The sequence below is a fragment of the Camelus bactrianus genome, chromosome 16 (assembly GCF_048773025.1).
Source record: "Camelus bactrianus isolate YW-2024 breed Bactrian camel chromosome 16, ASM4877302v1, whole genome shotgun sequence".
NCBI lineage: Eukaryota > Metazoa > Chordata > Mammalia > Artiodactyla > Camelidae > Camelus > Camelus bactrianus.
Genome location: NC_133554.1, coordinates 53,546,686 through 53,563,216, shown reverse-complemented (window position 1 = coordinate 53,563,216; position 16,531 = coordinate 53,546,686). Strand labels below are relative to the sequence as shown.

Genomic DNA, 16,531 nt, shown 5'->3' with positions numbered 1-16,531 from the left:
GAGGCTCCCGAGGACCCAAGGGGGAACACTAGGGGATAATGAGCTGTGCCTGTGATTAGCTGGGATACTTACAGTGCTGACAGAGCCGCGCTGGATTTGCAGGGATGCTGGCCAACTTCCTCTGGGGGCAGAGAGGCGAGAGCCACAATTTGGGTGGAGTGAAGCGGGTTTCCCTGGTAGAAAAGGAAGTGGGCAGAAGGATTACTTTAAATAAGGTTGCCTACCAGCCAGAAATAGGTCTACCAGAACAGCGGGGGGAGAGAGGGGCTGCACTCATACTCTGCCCAGCCAAGGAGTGCCCACCCTCACCACAGTGGGGACCAAGGGGAGGCCCAGAGCCAGCCCTCCTCCACTGGCCTCTGGGGACAGGCAGACCTACAGCCCAGCTACCCTTCCTCAAGGCCCCCAGGTGGGGTCCTAGGCTTCCTGGCTGAAGCAAATGTAGAGCTTTCTGCAAAAATCTACTTTTATTAAAGTTTAAATTTCACCACACATTCCTGACATCAGCAGACAAACACAGATCCAGTGAGTCCCTGGGGTCTTTTTTTATAATACATACTGAAATTATATGCTCAAAGTGCATTTTTTAAATTTTATTTTAAAAATAAAAGCAATATATGCATACGATAAAGAACATTCTGATGGCATAGAAAGACATAAAATCGAAAAGTAGAAGTTTCCCTCCCTCTGCATCCCGAGTACTTCTCCCAAAAGAGAAATAACATGTTCCAGAGTATCCATCCTGAAAAAATTTTATGTATGTGCCAGAGCGTATATGCGATTACGTGTGTGCAAATATATACAAATATATATACTATTGCAGTTTACTTGCGTGGTATCTTACCATTTACAATATTCTTTTGCCTTTTTTTTTTTTTCACTCACAAACTCAGATTATTTTTATTGGGCCACTTGCATGATCCTAAACATTGGATGAAGGGTTTGGTAGCCTGTGTCCGCAAATACCAAGTGACAGGGACACATTATCACTCTTGTCCCTAATGCTTAGCTGTGATATTGTTTAGCTTCTTACTCTCTCGTGTTTTCATTTCCATAAACATCCCCCTCCCCAGCTTCCACTTCTTTTCCATGCTGTGTGCGTCTTGGGACCGTTCTGTCTCATCCCGTACAGGTGATCCTCGTTCATTCTGTGGCTGCAGCCTCATTAATCGATTCCATTCCATTTTTGATGGATGTTTAGGCTGCTCCTAGTCTTTGTTTATTTGTCTCTGCCATTACAAGCAATGCCACAGTGAGCATCCTTGTACCTGTTTTTGCCACGTGTTTGCAGGTACATCCAAAAGGCCCACTCCCTGGAGTGCAGCCTCTGTGTCAAAAACCTTGCATATTCTTATCTTGGTAGATTTTGCCCCAAAGGCTGGACCGATTTACGCTTCCACCAGCCGATAGACGGGAGGTCAGCCCCTCCTCCCCCTCACTCTGGCCATGGGTGTAATCAGACAAGAACATCTTTGGTGATCTGATACGTGAATATTGTCTTCTTTTGATTGGACTTCCATTGTGACAGAGGCTGACCATCTTTTTGTGAGTCTGTTTGGCCATTTCTGTTCCTCTTCCTCTCCCTGGTGCTTTCTTTAATAATATCTGATTCCATTTTCAACAATAGAGCACTTCTCTAGCCAATCTCTCTTTCCATCTTCCCTCTCGGGTCACCCCATCCCTTTTGAGACCCAAACAGCTTCCCCAAAGCTGTCCCCACTCCCAAGGGGTGATGGGGCAGAGGCGGGAGAGAGCCTGTGATGGGCTTGAGGGCGGGGGTACAGGGAAAATGGGAAATTTGCCAGCACTTGGGTGCCTGCTATCTCCCCATCATCACGCGGTGCATAGCGGCGAGGGACAGATAAGAGCTGCAGCCGGTGGCAGAGATAAGAGACTCGGACTGCCAGAAGGTTCTGGATAATGCTGCAGAGCCAGAGCAAGCTTGGCACACCCCACCTGTGAGTCTGGGGCTCCTGTAGCCCCAGGATGGAAGGCGGGGCCCTTTGGGGGCGTGATGTCAGTGTTGAACTGGTTAGCAGCTGGGTTTGGAGACAGAAAGGCTCTGTGAGACCCTGGCCCTGCCTCTTACTGCCTGTGAGACCACAGGGCAGTGATCTGATATTTCTGAACCCCAATTTCCTCACCTCTAAAATGAAGGTGTGCTTAAAAGTATCCCCTCCATAGAATTAGCAGGGACATTAGGTAAAAACGACTCTCAAATTCAGACCCATGACCATTTGCACCTGTCCCCCTACAATGAGATAAGTGAAGTTAGTGTAGTAGGCTCAGCATAAAATTTACGTTTAAAATTCATTAAAATTGCTTTTCTACTGAGATTACATTTCTTTCTGAGATCTCAGAAAAGCGTTTCTTTTTAAAATAAAATACTGATCATTTCTATTTATTTGTCTCTCCCTGCCTGGTCTTTAATATTCTCTTTGTTTTTTGTTTTTGTTTTTTGTTGCCTGATGGTTTGCCTGTTTGCTTTGTTGGTTGGTTGGTTTGAATGATCTCACTTGGCAAGGTAAAAGGTTGACAATCTTACGTATGGCCCCATTTAAAAAAATTTTTTTTTATTGAAGTGCAGTCAGTTACTACGTGTCCATTTCTGGTGCACAGCACAATGTCCCAGTGTTTTAAGTGTTACCGATCCATGATATCTGATAGTCTGGGAACTGCTGTGTGAAATGAAGAAATGAATGAGAAGTACTTAACACAGCACCTGAAGCATTGAGGGTGCTCCGAAAGCGGTAGTTTCATAGATTCATCATTATGAGGTGATGATGATGGTGTTGATGATGATGGTGGTGGTGGTGATGATGGTGGTGGTGATGATGATGGTGGTGGTGGTGATGATGATGATGGTGGTGGTGATGATGATGGTGGTGGTGGTGATGGTGGTGGTGGTGATGATGATGACGGTGGTAGTGGTGATGATGATGATGATGATGATGATGGTGAAGATAGGCACTGGCTAGAACTCATGTAAAACTTGACAACTCCTAGGAATAAGGTAGCTCTGTCCCAGACTTGGCATAGCCTGGGAGCAGGTGGCAATGGGCTTGTTCACGAAGTCAGTTGAGCAAACCCTAGGACACCCAAAGCTGGGGAGCTATCCTAGGCAAAAACCCTTTGATTCTCTGAGGTTGCTACTAGGCCGTTCACAGCCCAGGGATAGGAAGGGTGATCATGGGGTGGGTACCAGGGGAACTAGCCCCCTCCATACAAGAGAGTACCCTCACCTGCCATGTCCAGCTGCCAGAAGCTCCTCTCCCTGACCTAGCCTAGCCTCCTCCTTGCCTCTCAGACAGGTGAGCGCCCCACACACCTGCTCTGCAGCTGCCTTTCCCCCAGCGCCAGACCCTGCAGCTCTTTGGGCCGGTGATGTGCTCCCAGAGCCAGCTCTCAAGGGGCCTCCTCGGGTTTCTGCATCCTGGCCCAGGGCCCACACATTCAGAAGGCCAACCGGGCCTGCTTGGATGGCTCTTTGCCCTCCACAGTGCAGCAGGGGCGCTTTCTGTAGCTTTAAGGAGGGACTGACGCAAAGCAATTGGGGAAACATGTAAATTCCCCTGCCTCTGTCATCTCCATCCATTTAAATTAGTATCTACAACGCAGTTCTGGCTGGCTAAAATAAATGTCCCCACCTTTCTCAGTCACGTGAGTCACAGGCAGGGGAGGACAGTAGCCTCCAACAGACCCAGCACAGCCCTGGGAGGCCTGATCACAGCCAGGGTCAAGGACTCAGGCATAACACCTTCCATCTTTGGGGAAGTGCAGGCTCCTTCCTGGGCCTCTGAGCAAAAGCCTTTGGGGAGGACCTCCTTATTGATAAGGACCTTTCTGTGACCCCATGGTATTGCCAGAGAGTCCTGAGCTCCCTGGTACCCTTCATCACGGAAGAGGGTGATGTGGTGACCTCTGCCCTCTGACCTCAGTTTGACCTGGGCATCCCTGCAGCTGCCTGACTTGCTCACTGGCTGTCTCATCTGCCTCCTAGGTACATGATCACCAGCCTGGACCGCACCCACGCCGGCTTCTACCGCTGCATTGTGCGAAATCGGATGGGTGCCCTGCTGCAGCGGCAGACCGAGGTCCAAGTGGCCTGTGAGTACAAGAGGGGACTCGGGCAGGGTGGGCTGGGGAGCAGGAGCGGCTCCGCAGAGCCCTCACCCACTAGCCAGGTGCTGGGTAGAGCCACACCCCAGCTGCAGCCTCCCATGTTCATGGGTGCTCATGGTGGGCCTCCCCGCCATCCTCGTCCTCATCCTGTAGTCGATAGAGCTGAGGCCCAGGAAGGTGGCGGGAGCTCTCCAGGCCACACCACTGACAGTGAGCACACATTTGCTGGCTCTGAGCTCAGCTCTTTTTAGATGGGACCAGCTGCTTCCTTTTTTTAAAAGGAGGCCCTGTCACCTGCTTCCTGGGCTGCTTCTGGCTGAGGTTGGCCTCAAACTTGGGGGACCTTCATAATGGCAGACTTCCTGGGGTCTCCTGTGACCTTAACTTTTCCATCCCCCAGCTTGCTCAGCCCTGGAGCAATAACAGCATGGGGGTCCCCACCATCTCAGGGGGCATTGGGAGATGCCTCATGGTGGGTAGTGTAACTCTAAGAGGGAGAGGGGAGGGAGAGGGGACTCCTGAAAGGGCCAGGCAGGCAGAGAGTAAAGGGCTTCCCGGAGCCTTTGGGGTAACAACCTTCCCCCATTGTCACCAATCCCCAAAACAGCATCAATCAACACCCTTCCCCTGTGACTCAGTACTCCCTTCCCAGACCGCCCTCCCCCCGCCCCTTCTGAAATAGCTTCTGTGTGAGCCTCATCATGGGCTCTTTCGCTCTGGGATTTTTAGAGGGCAGGGTCCCAGATTGCACGGTGGGCCTTGGGAGTGTGGAAAGCCTTAACGGGCACTGAAATTAAAAAATAAAATAAAAGGACACCCTCTCATCCAGGGCCCACGGGGGCTTGACTTTGATTTAGCACAAAAGAGAGAGCTTGCTGCTTGGAGAGAAGTAGGGAAGAGAAATCTAGACGAAAACCTCAAGTGAGGCAGAGTGTTTATAATAATTATAGAAAACAACCATAATCAGAAGTGGAGGGCCGATGGTCCCATAAATCAGCACTAAAGGCTCAGCTGACTCCGAGAAGTGGAAAAGCCTGGAATTAAAATGATGGATCGGGGCCGCTTTCAGCCGGCTGGAGGACTCCCACGGAGCTCCGTTTAGCCAGCGCCCAGCGTCCAGTGGTCCAGGGACGGTCCCAGGTCAACCTCCAGAGAGACTGAGCATGTCTGTACGTGTATGTGTGCTCCAGGGTGGGTGTGGGTTCATGCACGTGTGTGTGCACATGTGTGGGTCCGGATGGGTCTGCCTCTGTTCACCGATGTGCACGTGGCAGCATGTCTGTGTGTCTGTGTGTGTACGTGCCTGTGTGTACAGTTGGAATTGCCATTCGGGACACCAGTCAGTCCGAGCTCTGTGGGTTGAGTGTCTGTTCCAAGCCCTTGGCTCCTAGGAGACAATACAGAAACTCTCTGGAGTTGAAAGCCCCTGAGATGAGATGACAGTCCCCCTTGGGCTGGCTCTGCTGATCAGAAAGAGAAAGGAAGCTAAACCAGTGTCTGTGCGGCCAAAGTGCATCTTTCCTTGGCAGTGATAGGGGTCCAGGATCCAGGGCTCAGCCCCCGGACTGCTCCCCAACCACATGCATACTCCTTCTCAAATGAGGATGCTCCATCGAAACCAGCCCAGCATGTGCACGGGTCCCATCCCCAGACCCACAGGTATCTTCCTGTCCCCAAGTTCAAGTCCCACCCACCCAAGCTGTGTGACTTTGGGCAGGTGACTTAACTTCTCTGTGCCTTCGTGTATAAAAAGGAATGTTAATATTAGTACCTACATGACCAGGCTGTAACGAGGCATAATCAATCAGTGCACGGAAACCATCCTATACAGCGCACAGCTGGGGAAATGCTCTGGATGGCCAAGTACTTTCTTGTCTCCACCAGGCCAAGCAGGGAAGGCGTCCTGGAGTAAACACTCACAACCTTTCTCATTCTGTCTACCTGTGGAGGTACATTCCTACCGCCCCCTCTGCTCTCCAGGGCTAAGGGTAGAGTGAGGCAACAGGGATGCAAAAATTAAGGAAGTGCTCCCTCTCAGGTACTCACTGTGCTCTTGGAGGACCCTAACAGTGGGTGCCTCCTTAAATCGTTTACCTCCCTCGCCTATCCCAGGCCTGGGCTCCCCCAGGTTTGTGCTCTACAGACCTCCTGAGTCTGTATCTTTCTCTCCGTCTGTTTCTCTTACACAGTCTCGCGGGCGCACAGCAACTGAGGATGAGTGGATATTGCTTCTTCTCCAAACCCCCCATCTCCCCTCTTTTGTGGTTTCCGCTTCCCAGGATGGGAGGGTTTTGTCCTGGGGATTCAAGCTGCCAGTTCCCCCAGTGACTGCCGCCCTTTGGGGCCCTTTCCGGGGATCAGATCAGGCCAGGCAGACCCCACCCCTGGCTCCCATCCCACTTGCCAAAAAGGGGGTGTGGGTTGGGTTCTAATGAGAAATTAATAAGGGAGCTGTGCTAACAACGAATGATAATGGCAAAGTCATTACAAAAAGATTCTTTACATGTTTTTAATTACAGCAATTAAGGGGAAGTCAATAAAACATCCACCCCCTCTCCCCAGCACCCTTCCCGGCCCCACCCCGAGTCGCTATAAATTTCTGGCATGTGCCAAATGGGCTGAATGGCTGAGAGGTGGGAGAGCCTTCTGGAGTCAGCAGTCAGATCCTGTGGGCGCCTCTGAGTCCTCCTCACCTGAGCGACCACCCCGAGCCCTATCCCAGCCCTCACGAGGTTGGCAGATGGCTCAGACTTGGAGCCCCCCAGCCCCACCAACAAGCCCACGCACACCCCGCAGGGCCAAGGGACCCTGCCCCACGGGGGAGCCTGGCCTGCCAGGCAACTTGACAGCACTCGTACAAAATGAGAGTTGAGGGTAATAAGCCTGTTGTCACATGGGCTGGGGGTGATGCCCCCAAAATGCCACCCGTGGGCCTGTTTTTCTTTTCTTTTTCTTTAGGGGGGGTAGGTAATTAGGTTTGTTTGGTTCTTTGGAGGAGGTACTGGGGATTGAACCGAGGACCTCGTGCCTGCTAAGCATGTGCTCTACCACTTGAGCTACACCCTCTCCCCCGGGCCCATTTTTCTTAATTCGCAACCTGAATGTGGAGAATTGAGTTGAATGACTTGAACAGAGGATGGAGATGTGGAAGAGATTTGGCCAAGGAGGCAGGGCCTTTGGGACAGATGGTGGTGTTCAAAGACACAGTCAGAGTTTGGATGTTACTCAGAATGCAGTGGAAGTCATAGATGGTTGAGGGGCAGAGGCATAATTGGAGGGAGAAGCACCATTTTCATAAGAAACAAACAAAACCATCCCATGAGGCACCGTCCCCTGCCCACCAGATTGGCAGAAACCAAAGAGGCTAGCGAGACCAAGTGTTCAGAGAAACTCCCACCACTGCTGGTGGGCGTGTGAACTGGCACATTGGTGCACATTTGGAAAACAGCTTGGCGTTATCTCATAAGATTGACGTGTGCACAGCCTACACCCCGGCAGTTCCACCCTTAGGCACAACCTCTAGGGAAAGTCTCTCAGCCGTGTGTGCAGGGGAGGCACATGAGACTGTTCTTAGCAGGACAGCAAAGCACTGGTAGCAAACCCAGCCTGCAGCAGCACTGTGCTATCTTGATACCCCGACATCCAAGCAGCCATGAAAACGACTAAACCAAGCGCAAAGACAGAGATGGAGTGCCCACCCCCCCAAAAATGTTGCACACAGACACAAAAAAGCACATCACAGTAGATGACATGCAAAATAATCACAGGTACAAAGGGCTTAGAAACAGACTGAATTAACCATCAGTTGTTTAAGGAAGCATCTGCACGTGAAACTTGAAAGAAAGAAAAAAAGCGATGACAGGGTTGACACCACACTCAAGACGGTAGCCGCCCCTTGGGGGGAGGGGACGCCGTGGGGGAGGGGGTGAGGTTGTTAGGGTTCTGCTCCTTCGTCTGGGTGGTGGGGACATGAGCGTTCATTCTGTTCTTCTTCTTTAACCTACCCGTGTAATTATATTCGCTCTTTTTTATGCATGACATATTTCATGATAAAAACATGTTTTAAAAATGAATGAAATCCATAAATATATTTTCAAGTGGAATGCATCCTTTGCAAGACCTTTCAAGAGATAACAAACACATCAGGAATCACTTTTAGGCCACATGCAGCCGTGCCCCAGGCCCCCACGTCTGTGCTCTCGCAGGAATTTGTGGGGGATGTTGGATCCGCGCTGCGGGGCATAACGTGGTTTATCAACAAGCATGCACTTTGGAGAGGAAGTGTGGGAAGCAAACCCTTATCTCTTTCTAACTCAGTGGCAGTGAGTTTTCCGAGGAGATCCTGGGTCCCCAGCCCTGTCAGCGTGTGACCGTCCTTTCCTCCAGCCTTTGTCCCACACAGGCTGGCTGAGTGGACTCCCTCCGCAGCCCCCCCGGCGACTGCTGCACCGTCCATGCACGCCTGTGCCCTGGGTCCCATGAGCAGAGGCGGGGCGCTCCCCAAGCAGACCTAGGAAGCCCATTTGGCAAAGTGGAGTGGAGAGAATTGGGAGGGTTCTGGGGGCCTAAGAGGCACAGTGAGAGGAGATTGTGGAACGGAAAGGCAGATGAGAGCGTCAACTGGAAAACTTGGACTAAAGTCAGCTGTACCCTTCCTTCATCTGTCCCTCCCACCATACATACATATATATATACAGCCATCCATCCCTGCATCCCTCATTTGCTCCATCCATCCATCCCTCCCTCTCTCCATCCATCCATCCCTCCATTCCTCATTTCCTCCATCCATGCATCCCTCCATCTCTCCATCCATCCATCCCTGCTCTCATCCAATTATCCATCTATCCATCCACCCATCTATTCATTCATCCATCCAAACATCCATCCATCCAACCTACTGACCCTGCCCTATTGGCATTTTAAAATTTCCTCTTACTAGCCCTTCTCTTCTACCTCCTAGCCCTCACATACTCCTTTCCCCCAGACTGTCACCCTCTGCCCCAACCACACACACACACGCAGCTAACACCTACCCTTTACTTATGTCTCTGCTTTAAAAAGCCTCACCCCACCTCCCAGGCTAAAGTAGGTTCCCTTAATGCTGCCTCTCGTAGAAAAACCCTGTTCCTCCTTCTTCACGGTTGCCATAGTTTGTCCCTGAATGTTTGTGGATTGGTTTGCTTGTGCCTGTCCCCTAACCAGGACCACAGAGGTCCTACCACTGCCTGACCCACAGTAGGGACTCAACAAAGAGTCACTGCATGACGGTATTGGATGAGTTTAGGGGACAGGTGTCTTACAGGGATTTGCTCATGAATATAATTGAAGATAACTGAGCCTCGAAGCCTTCAATGGAGTAGCAAGAGTTAAAGAATGCGCGTGAAGAGTTTAATGCAGGGGATAAGTTGTAGAGGAGGCGAGGAGGCAATGCGGAGGGAGGGCCGGGTTGGAACGTGGGCCTGCCTGGCCCTGACTGCTCCCGTTGGATAAGCCACTCTGTCTCCATGAGCTTTCATTTCCTCACTGACAAAATGGAGCTAATCAAACCCGAGAGGGGAGACAGAAACACTATTACCATGAAATTGCTTTAAATTGTTGAAATATATCTTCAGAATGCTGTGAAAAGTTTTTTTAAATAGATAAAATTGTAAGAACGGAAATCAATGTGATTTATTGATGCAACTTTTTTATAGGCAGAGCCAGGTAATAGAAATTAATCAACAACTAAAAACTGTGTATTTATGGAAGCTGAGGTTTTGTCTTGTTATGCAGATTAAATGAGACGATGTGTGTGAAGTCCACCTAGACAGAAACCTGACGTAGGCTCAGTGCTCAAACAAGCCTTTGCTCTTGGACCATTGGGGTGGCACAGGGTGATCTTTGTTGAAGAGGCTGATGTTTAAACTAAACTGTGAAAAATGGATAGGATTCCAATATTTTAATACTACAAGTATTAGGCCTAGTTTTCAGCACTTTAGTATACTCTTCCTGTTCCTATGGCTACAAAACAAATTATCCGCAAACGTAACAGTGTGCCACCATCATTTACCGTACTCACATTTTGTGAGTCTGGACAGAGCACGGTAGGAACGGGTCACCTCTGCTCTATGATGACTGAGGTCTCAGTGGGAGACTCAGAGGCCGAGGGCTGGATTTATCTGAGGTCTCACTTGTTCGTTCCCACGTCCAGTGTTGATGCTGGCTGCCATCTGGGACCTCAGTCCCTCTCCCCATGAGCTATTCCTATGTCTGTGTGGGCAAGATTGAGCTTCCTTACAAGATGGCAGCTGGAGTCCAAGCAGGAGTGTCTGGAGAGACAGAGCCAGGCCTTTTGATGGCCTAGCCTTGGAAGTCGCATAGCATCACTTCCAGCATATCCTACTGACGGAGTCACAAATCCCCCAGACTCAAGAGGTGGGGACATAGGCCCCACCTCTCAGTGGGAGCAGTGTCAATCACGCTGCAAGAGGAGCATCTGGAATGGGAGATAAGATATCTTTCCATCTTTGGGAAGATACAGCCCGACGCGCGCATGCATTATCTCACACAACGCTGACTGTAACCTATGAGGAGGCTGCTCTTCTTAACTCCACTTTACGGATGAGGAAATGAGAGCTTAGCGAGGCCAACATTTTGCCCTTTCTTGTCCTGAAGCCCCCACCACGTCATGCACCCCTCCTGTCACTATGGAATGCTTACCCCCTGCTTCTCCTCTCGGCCCTCTCTTTGTACGGGGGTGGGGGGATGGGTCCTGCCTGGAATGTCACCAGAGCAAGCCATGATTCACCAGGGTACCACGGCTCAACAGCATCCCTGGAGGAGCCAGCCCATGGAGTGTCTCCAGAAATGGAGTCTGCTGTCAGCATCCTTGTTCTCACTCGGCAGGCAGTGACGGCAACGCTAGTGGCTTTGGGGTCGCTGAGACACGAGTTCGAGTCCTTCTTCTGTTACTTACTAGGCATGACCTTGGGCAAAATGTTGTCCTTCTGGGAAAGACCCCTCCCCCATGCCCTCTGCCGCAGCTCTGCTCTGAAGGACCCAATAATAGTATCTGATGCAGGTTTCCCGAGTTTTTCAGATGCTAAAACCACCACCAAATGGAAGGAATTAACTACTTGATGATCATGAGCACGTAGCCCCCAGGCTTTCTGGTGCCTAAGATTGATCACCGTCCTAAGATTGATCACCATCAACCCATCAGAACTGTATGCGGCTGATCACAGACCCTGGGGCGCCCCTCCCTCTCCTAGCCTTTAAAAATGCTTTGCTGAAACCCTTCAAGGACTTTGGGGGGTTTTGGTGGCATGAGCCACCCATTCTCCCTTCTTGGCTCTGCAGCAAACCTTTCTCAGCTCCAGACTCCAACATTTCAGCCTCACTGTGCTGTGCGTCTTTGTAACTTTGTAACTTTGTGCGTCTCAGTAACTGATATAAATTCCAAAGCAGGGATTGTCATAGTGATGGATGGGGTGATGGGACCACAGGGGTAGTCTGAGCATGGTGTCCCCTTTCCTCATGGTCATCCTGTCTGCCCCACAATTTCCTTCTGCCGCCACCATTCCCAACCCAGGAACCAGGCAGTCTTGGCAGCTGACCTCCAGCCCTGACCCCTGCGTGTGCTCTTCCCTCTCGCAGACATGGGGAGCTTTGAGGAGGGTGAGAAGCACCAGAGTGTCTCCCACGGAGAAGCCGCTGTCATCCGTGCTCCCCGCATCGCCAGCTTCCCCCGGCCGCAGGTGACCTGGTTTCGGGACGGCCGCAAGATCCCGCCCAGCAGCCGCATGTGAGCACCTTGCTCTTGGGGGACGGGATGGGAGGGGCGGTGGGGGGAGTCTGGCCCTGGGAGAGTGTGGAGTGTGGAGCCACATGGAGCCCCCCCAGAGTGCTGAGGCAGAAGGGCCCTTTCCGCAGAAGCCTCTCTCAGCTCTTCTGGGATGCAGCAGACTGGGGACAGCCCAGGTGATGGAAGTTTGGTTCATGAGGGCCTTTCTGGAAATGTTCATGTGGAGTCTTGGAACCCGGACAGCTCAGTGGCCTTCCTGGGGAATCCCAGGGCGGTGGCTCTGCTCTCAGCTGGAGAACAATCCTGCCTCTCAGAGCACTTAAAAACTCCAAACAGGCACAGACAGAGGCTCTGTTTCCGTGGTGACAGACCCAGGGTTCAGGTCAGCCATGCCAGGGCACGTGGGGCGGGGGGGGGGGTGCTGGCATCTCCCCGGCAGGGTGGGTGGCCCGGGGTGTTCCTGCCGGCCGAGGGTAGCCGGGTGTCCGCTGGTGTGCCCGGGGCCATGTGTCTTTTGGCTGCAGAGAAGAGGTGAGGCCAGGGGAGGCCCGGCAGGAATAGGAACACAGGCCCTTTCAGCGCTAACAAGGACCCCTCTGTGTGGCCCGGGCAGGGGTTGTGGCAGCCGGGCTTGTGGGCAGAGGGATGGGACCAACACCTCCACAGAGAGCGGGCGGAGGGGTGGCGTAAAACCCGGGAGGCAGCCGGCCCTCCTGACCCCCGGGGAGAGCCAGCCCGGCTTTCCTCTTCAGGAATCCCATCTCCCCTGCTCCCAGAGGCGAAGAGACCACCCTGGTCCTGGTCTGCTCATTCCGTGGGTCCACTGTGGGTGCAGCCCGTCCTGGTCTCTGTGGGAAGCAGGAGTCAGAATGGACAGTTCTTGCCTCTGGGGAACATGAGGTCCAGGGAGGGAATCCATCGTAATCACTGGTAATCTCCTAGCAACCACAAGGGCTCTTGTTTCCTGAGGGCCTGCTGAGTCCTCAGGCCTGGGCTAGGCACACCCCCACACCGCCCTCCCCTCAGGGACAGACAGGGGGCCTCCTGGGGAGAGGCCCCCTGTCTCGTTCCCTTTTCAACCCCCAGAGTGCACACTCAAGTATTTGTGGAATGAAAACTATTTATGGAATGAATGAAATAATTGTTGAATGAATGACCCTCACAAGCACCTTATCGGGTAGCTAATTCGATCCCCACTTTACAGATGGGAAAAGTTGAACTACTTGGCCACATCTCACACAGCTGGTTCCAAACTTGCTGACCCCAGAGTCAGGCCCTTCATTCTGTCTGAGGCGGAAATGATGTGAGAACAGGATAAAAGGGATGAAGTTGATTGCACTTGGAGAGAATTGGGGCTGGAACAGTGATTCTCAACCTGGGTACCTGCTGAAATCCTTTGGGACAATTTAAAATAGATCTTCGGATTCTACCCCTCACACATTCTGGTTTCATCAAGATGGGGTGTCCCAGGTGTTGGGATCTTTAAAAGCTCCCCAGTGATTCTAACATGCAGCCTCAATTGAGAACCACTGTTCTAAAATGTATCTGTTACCTACAGACACAACAGTGCTACATAACAAATGGCCCCAGTGACCTGCTACAATAAGCATTTGTCATGTGAGCCTGCAGATGGGTGAGCTGGGCCTGGCTCTCTCCCTTGGCTCGGGCTGGTTAATGAGAATGACCAGTTGAGTCAACTGCCCCACGTGTCTCAGCCTCCAGCCAGTGAGCCCTGACATCTGGTAATTGCAGGGGAACAAGAGAGGAAGCAAACAGATTTTTCAAGCCACTGCCAACATCTTGTTGGTCAAAGCAAGTCCCTTGGTAGAACTTAGCCTCAAGAAGCAGGGAAATTAACTCTGCTCTTGAGTGAGTGGACTACAGAGTCACCTGGCAGGTGACAGTTGGAGGCGATCCCCAGGTTCACAGGTGGGTTCATGCTGTGTGGGTCGAAGCAGGCTCCCTGAGGCCTAATTAAGTTTCAGTAAAGCCAGCTGAGCACGGTTAACCATTAACATAGACACTGAGGTTGAACTGCAGGAGGGGGACCACTCAGCCACACAGGTGCTGAGACAGGTAGGTGAGTCCCCCCCTTCCTAACTCCCTTTTCTGAGGTTATCTCACATGTCTTAGGTGTGTCAAGGATGGTATCCTGCAAGCCAGTCAGTGGGGAGTGACTGCTGGGAATACTGTGTTAAGAAGGATTCTGAGGCCTCACTCAGACTCAGCGGGAGGAGCAGCATGGTGGATTAGCAGCGCGTGCTGTGGCTGGGGGAGCGGCTCTGGGCGTTCGTCTACTGCGTTTGCTGTGGTGGATGAAACCCCTTCTCTAACCTCACTTTCCTAACAGCTTCCCACCTCCTCCTGTCATTCCTGGCCTCTGCCCTCAGCCCCCTTTTCATTCCCAACAGCCTCTGGCACCAGGACAGAACCATCTCAGCGAGCACACACACATACACCTTCATGGTCACATCACCCTCTCCAGCTCTCCTTCCAACGCACGGTAAAACACGGGGGATTTTATCTCGGCAAAATCAGATATGGATCTGATGAATAAGCAGTCAGCCAGAGGGGCGCAGGGGCGCAGGGGCGCGGGAGGCCGGAGCTGGCTGCAGAGGACCGCGCTCGCTCCTGGCGGAAGCCGAGATTAGTAACCCTCGCCCGTTCCTTGATACTCATTGTTGAACAGGAGACAGGATTCCTAACAGAGGCACATGCTGGGGGCTTTGGGTGGGTTCGCAGATGACTTATTTTGTTCTTAATTAAATGATCAATTGGGCCCCCATGGAGTGGAGAAAAAAGGCTGACTTCATTGGAGTGGTGGACGGAAGGTGGGTGGGGGCTGGGCCGGTCAGAGAAGCGGGAAAGACCTAGGAGACTGAACCCAGAGGAGTGTGGCTGGAAACTATAACCCAGCCCCTGCCTGAGAGTGGAGCCCTGATGTTCGCGCCCTGCCAGAAGCTTCCTTCAGTGTGGGTGCCTCCGGGGTGCAGCAGGCCAGAAGCCCTCCCGAGTGCCACAAACAGACAGCTGTGTGCACTCTATCAAGGGGATGGTCATCCCACAGAAGGCTACTAGCCCGGGGACCTTCCTACTGCGGAGGAGGGAGGAAGGGCAGGTCCAAAGGCCATTAACCCTTCCCCAGGTGTCCACCTCCTGGTCCACTCCATGTTCGGAACTCAAACCCAGGTCCTGGAAGTCCCGGACCAGAGTGCTTTCCTCTAGTGCCAGTCAAGGCCATGCTCGCTACGTAACGGACAGGCTGCCAAATTCCAGGGACTTAGTGCCAGAGAAGTTTATTTCTTGCCAATTTAAAATCCCTCCACGGGCAAGGAATGGGGGACACCCTCCACCACACTAGGCTTCCAGTGGCCTTGCTGGTCCCAGCCCAGAAGTGGTACCCCCCACTCCATAGCCCACTCACTCAGCCTGGATGCAGGGCCGGATGGCAAGGGTGGCCCCTGGCTTCCCAGCAGCTTCGTTTCTCTGTGGAAGTGAAGCCTGCACCAGAGGTGGACAGTGAGCATCTCTGCCACCTGGGCATGCCATCCCCCCTGGACAGGTTGCCAACAACGGCACAGTCCACACTGTGAACCCAGCACATCTTCATTGTGCAGGCTGTCCAGTGCACTGTGGGACAGTTAGCAGGATCCCTGACCTCTCCCCACTAGTCGCTAGTCACAGCCCCACAGCTGGGATAACCAGAACTCGTCCAGACTTTGCCAGATGTCCCCTGGAAGGTGAAGCCACTTCTTTTTTTTTTAAACTTGTTTCTTTAATTTTTAAAATTTTGAAGTATAATCAATGTACATTGTGTTAATTTCTGGTGTACAGCATAGTGATTCATTTATACATATATTTTCTTTTCATTCTTTTTCATTATAGGCCATTATAAGGTATTGAATATAGTTCCCTGGGCTATACAGTAGGACCTTGTTTATTTTATATATAGTAGTTGGGATCTGCAAATCCTGAACTCCCTCTTCCCTGGTAACCATAAGTATGTTTTCTATGTCTGTGAGTCTGTCTCTGTTTTGTAAGTAAGTTCCTTTGTGTCCTTTTTTTTCCCCTGATTCCACATATAAGTGATAGCATGTGATATTTATCCTTCTGACTGGCTTCACTTAGTACAACGATCTCCAGGTCCATCCACGTTGCTGCAAATGTCATTATTTTATTCTTTTTTATGGCTGAGTAGTAGTCCATTGTATATATATATCACTTCTTTATCCAGTCATCTGTCAATGGACATTTAGGTTGCTTCCATGTCTTGGTTATGGTAAATAGAAGCCACTTCTGATTGAGAACCAGTGACTTAGAAGGATAAATCAGAATATAGACAAAATAGGCAAAGGAGAGAAAGGGGTGGGGAGAGCCTTCCTGGTCAAAGAGAGAAGAAATCAGAGGTGGGAGTCCTCCGCTCTGGAGGCAGAAAGTAAGGATTCAGGACAGGCGAGTGAACTGGAGGGTGGGTTCAGCCAAGTCCGGTGCGCGCACCTGCCAAAGACTTCATTCAATCTGCTCCTACAGCACCAGCGCAGTGGCTGGGGCAGCTGGAACCCAAGGGGTCCCTGTGCACTGCAGCTCATTAGATTAGCCCTGACCTTGGCCCGGATGCCAGGAGAA

General features: G+C 51.7%; 1 protein-coding gene across 2 annotated transcripts in view; it reads left to right on the top strand.

Annotated features, from left to right (window-relative positions):
• SDK2 (sidekick cell adhesion molecule 2) overlaps positions 1 to 16,531 on the top strand; it is a 250,446-nt gene that overhangs the window by 141,275 nt on the left and 92,640 nt on the right. For both annotated transcript variants that reach the window (XM_074343607.1, XM_074343606.1), the window contains exons 3-4: positions 4,001 to 4,107; positions 11,758 to 11,905. In XM_074343607.1, coding sequence (XP_074199708.1) covers positions 4,001 to 4,107; positions 11,758 to 11,905 — 255 coding nt within the window. The remainder of the gene's footprint in view (positions 1 to 4,000; positions 4,108 to 11,757; positions 11,906 to 16,531) is intronic.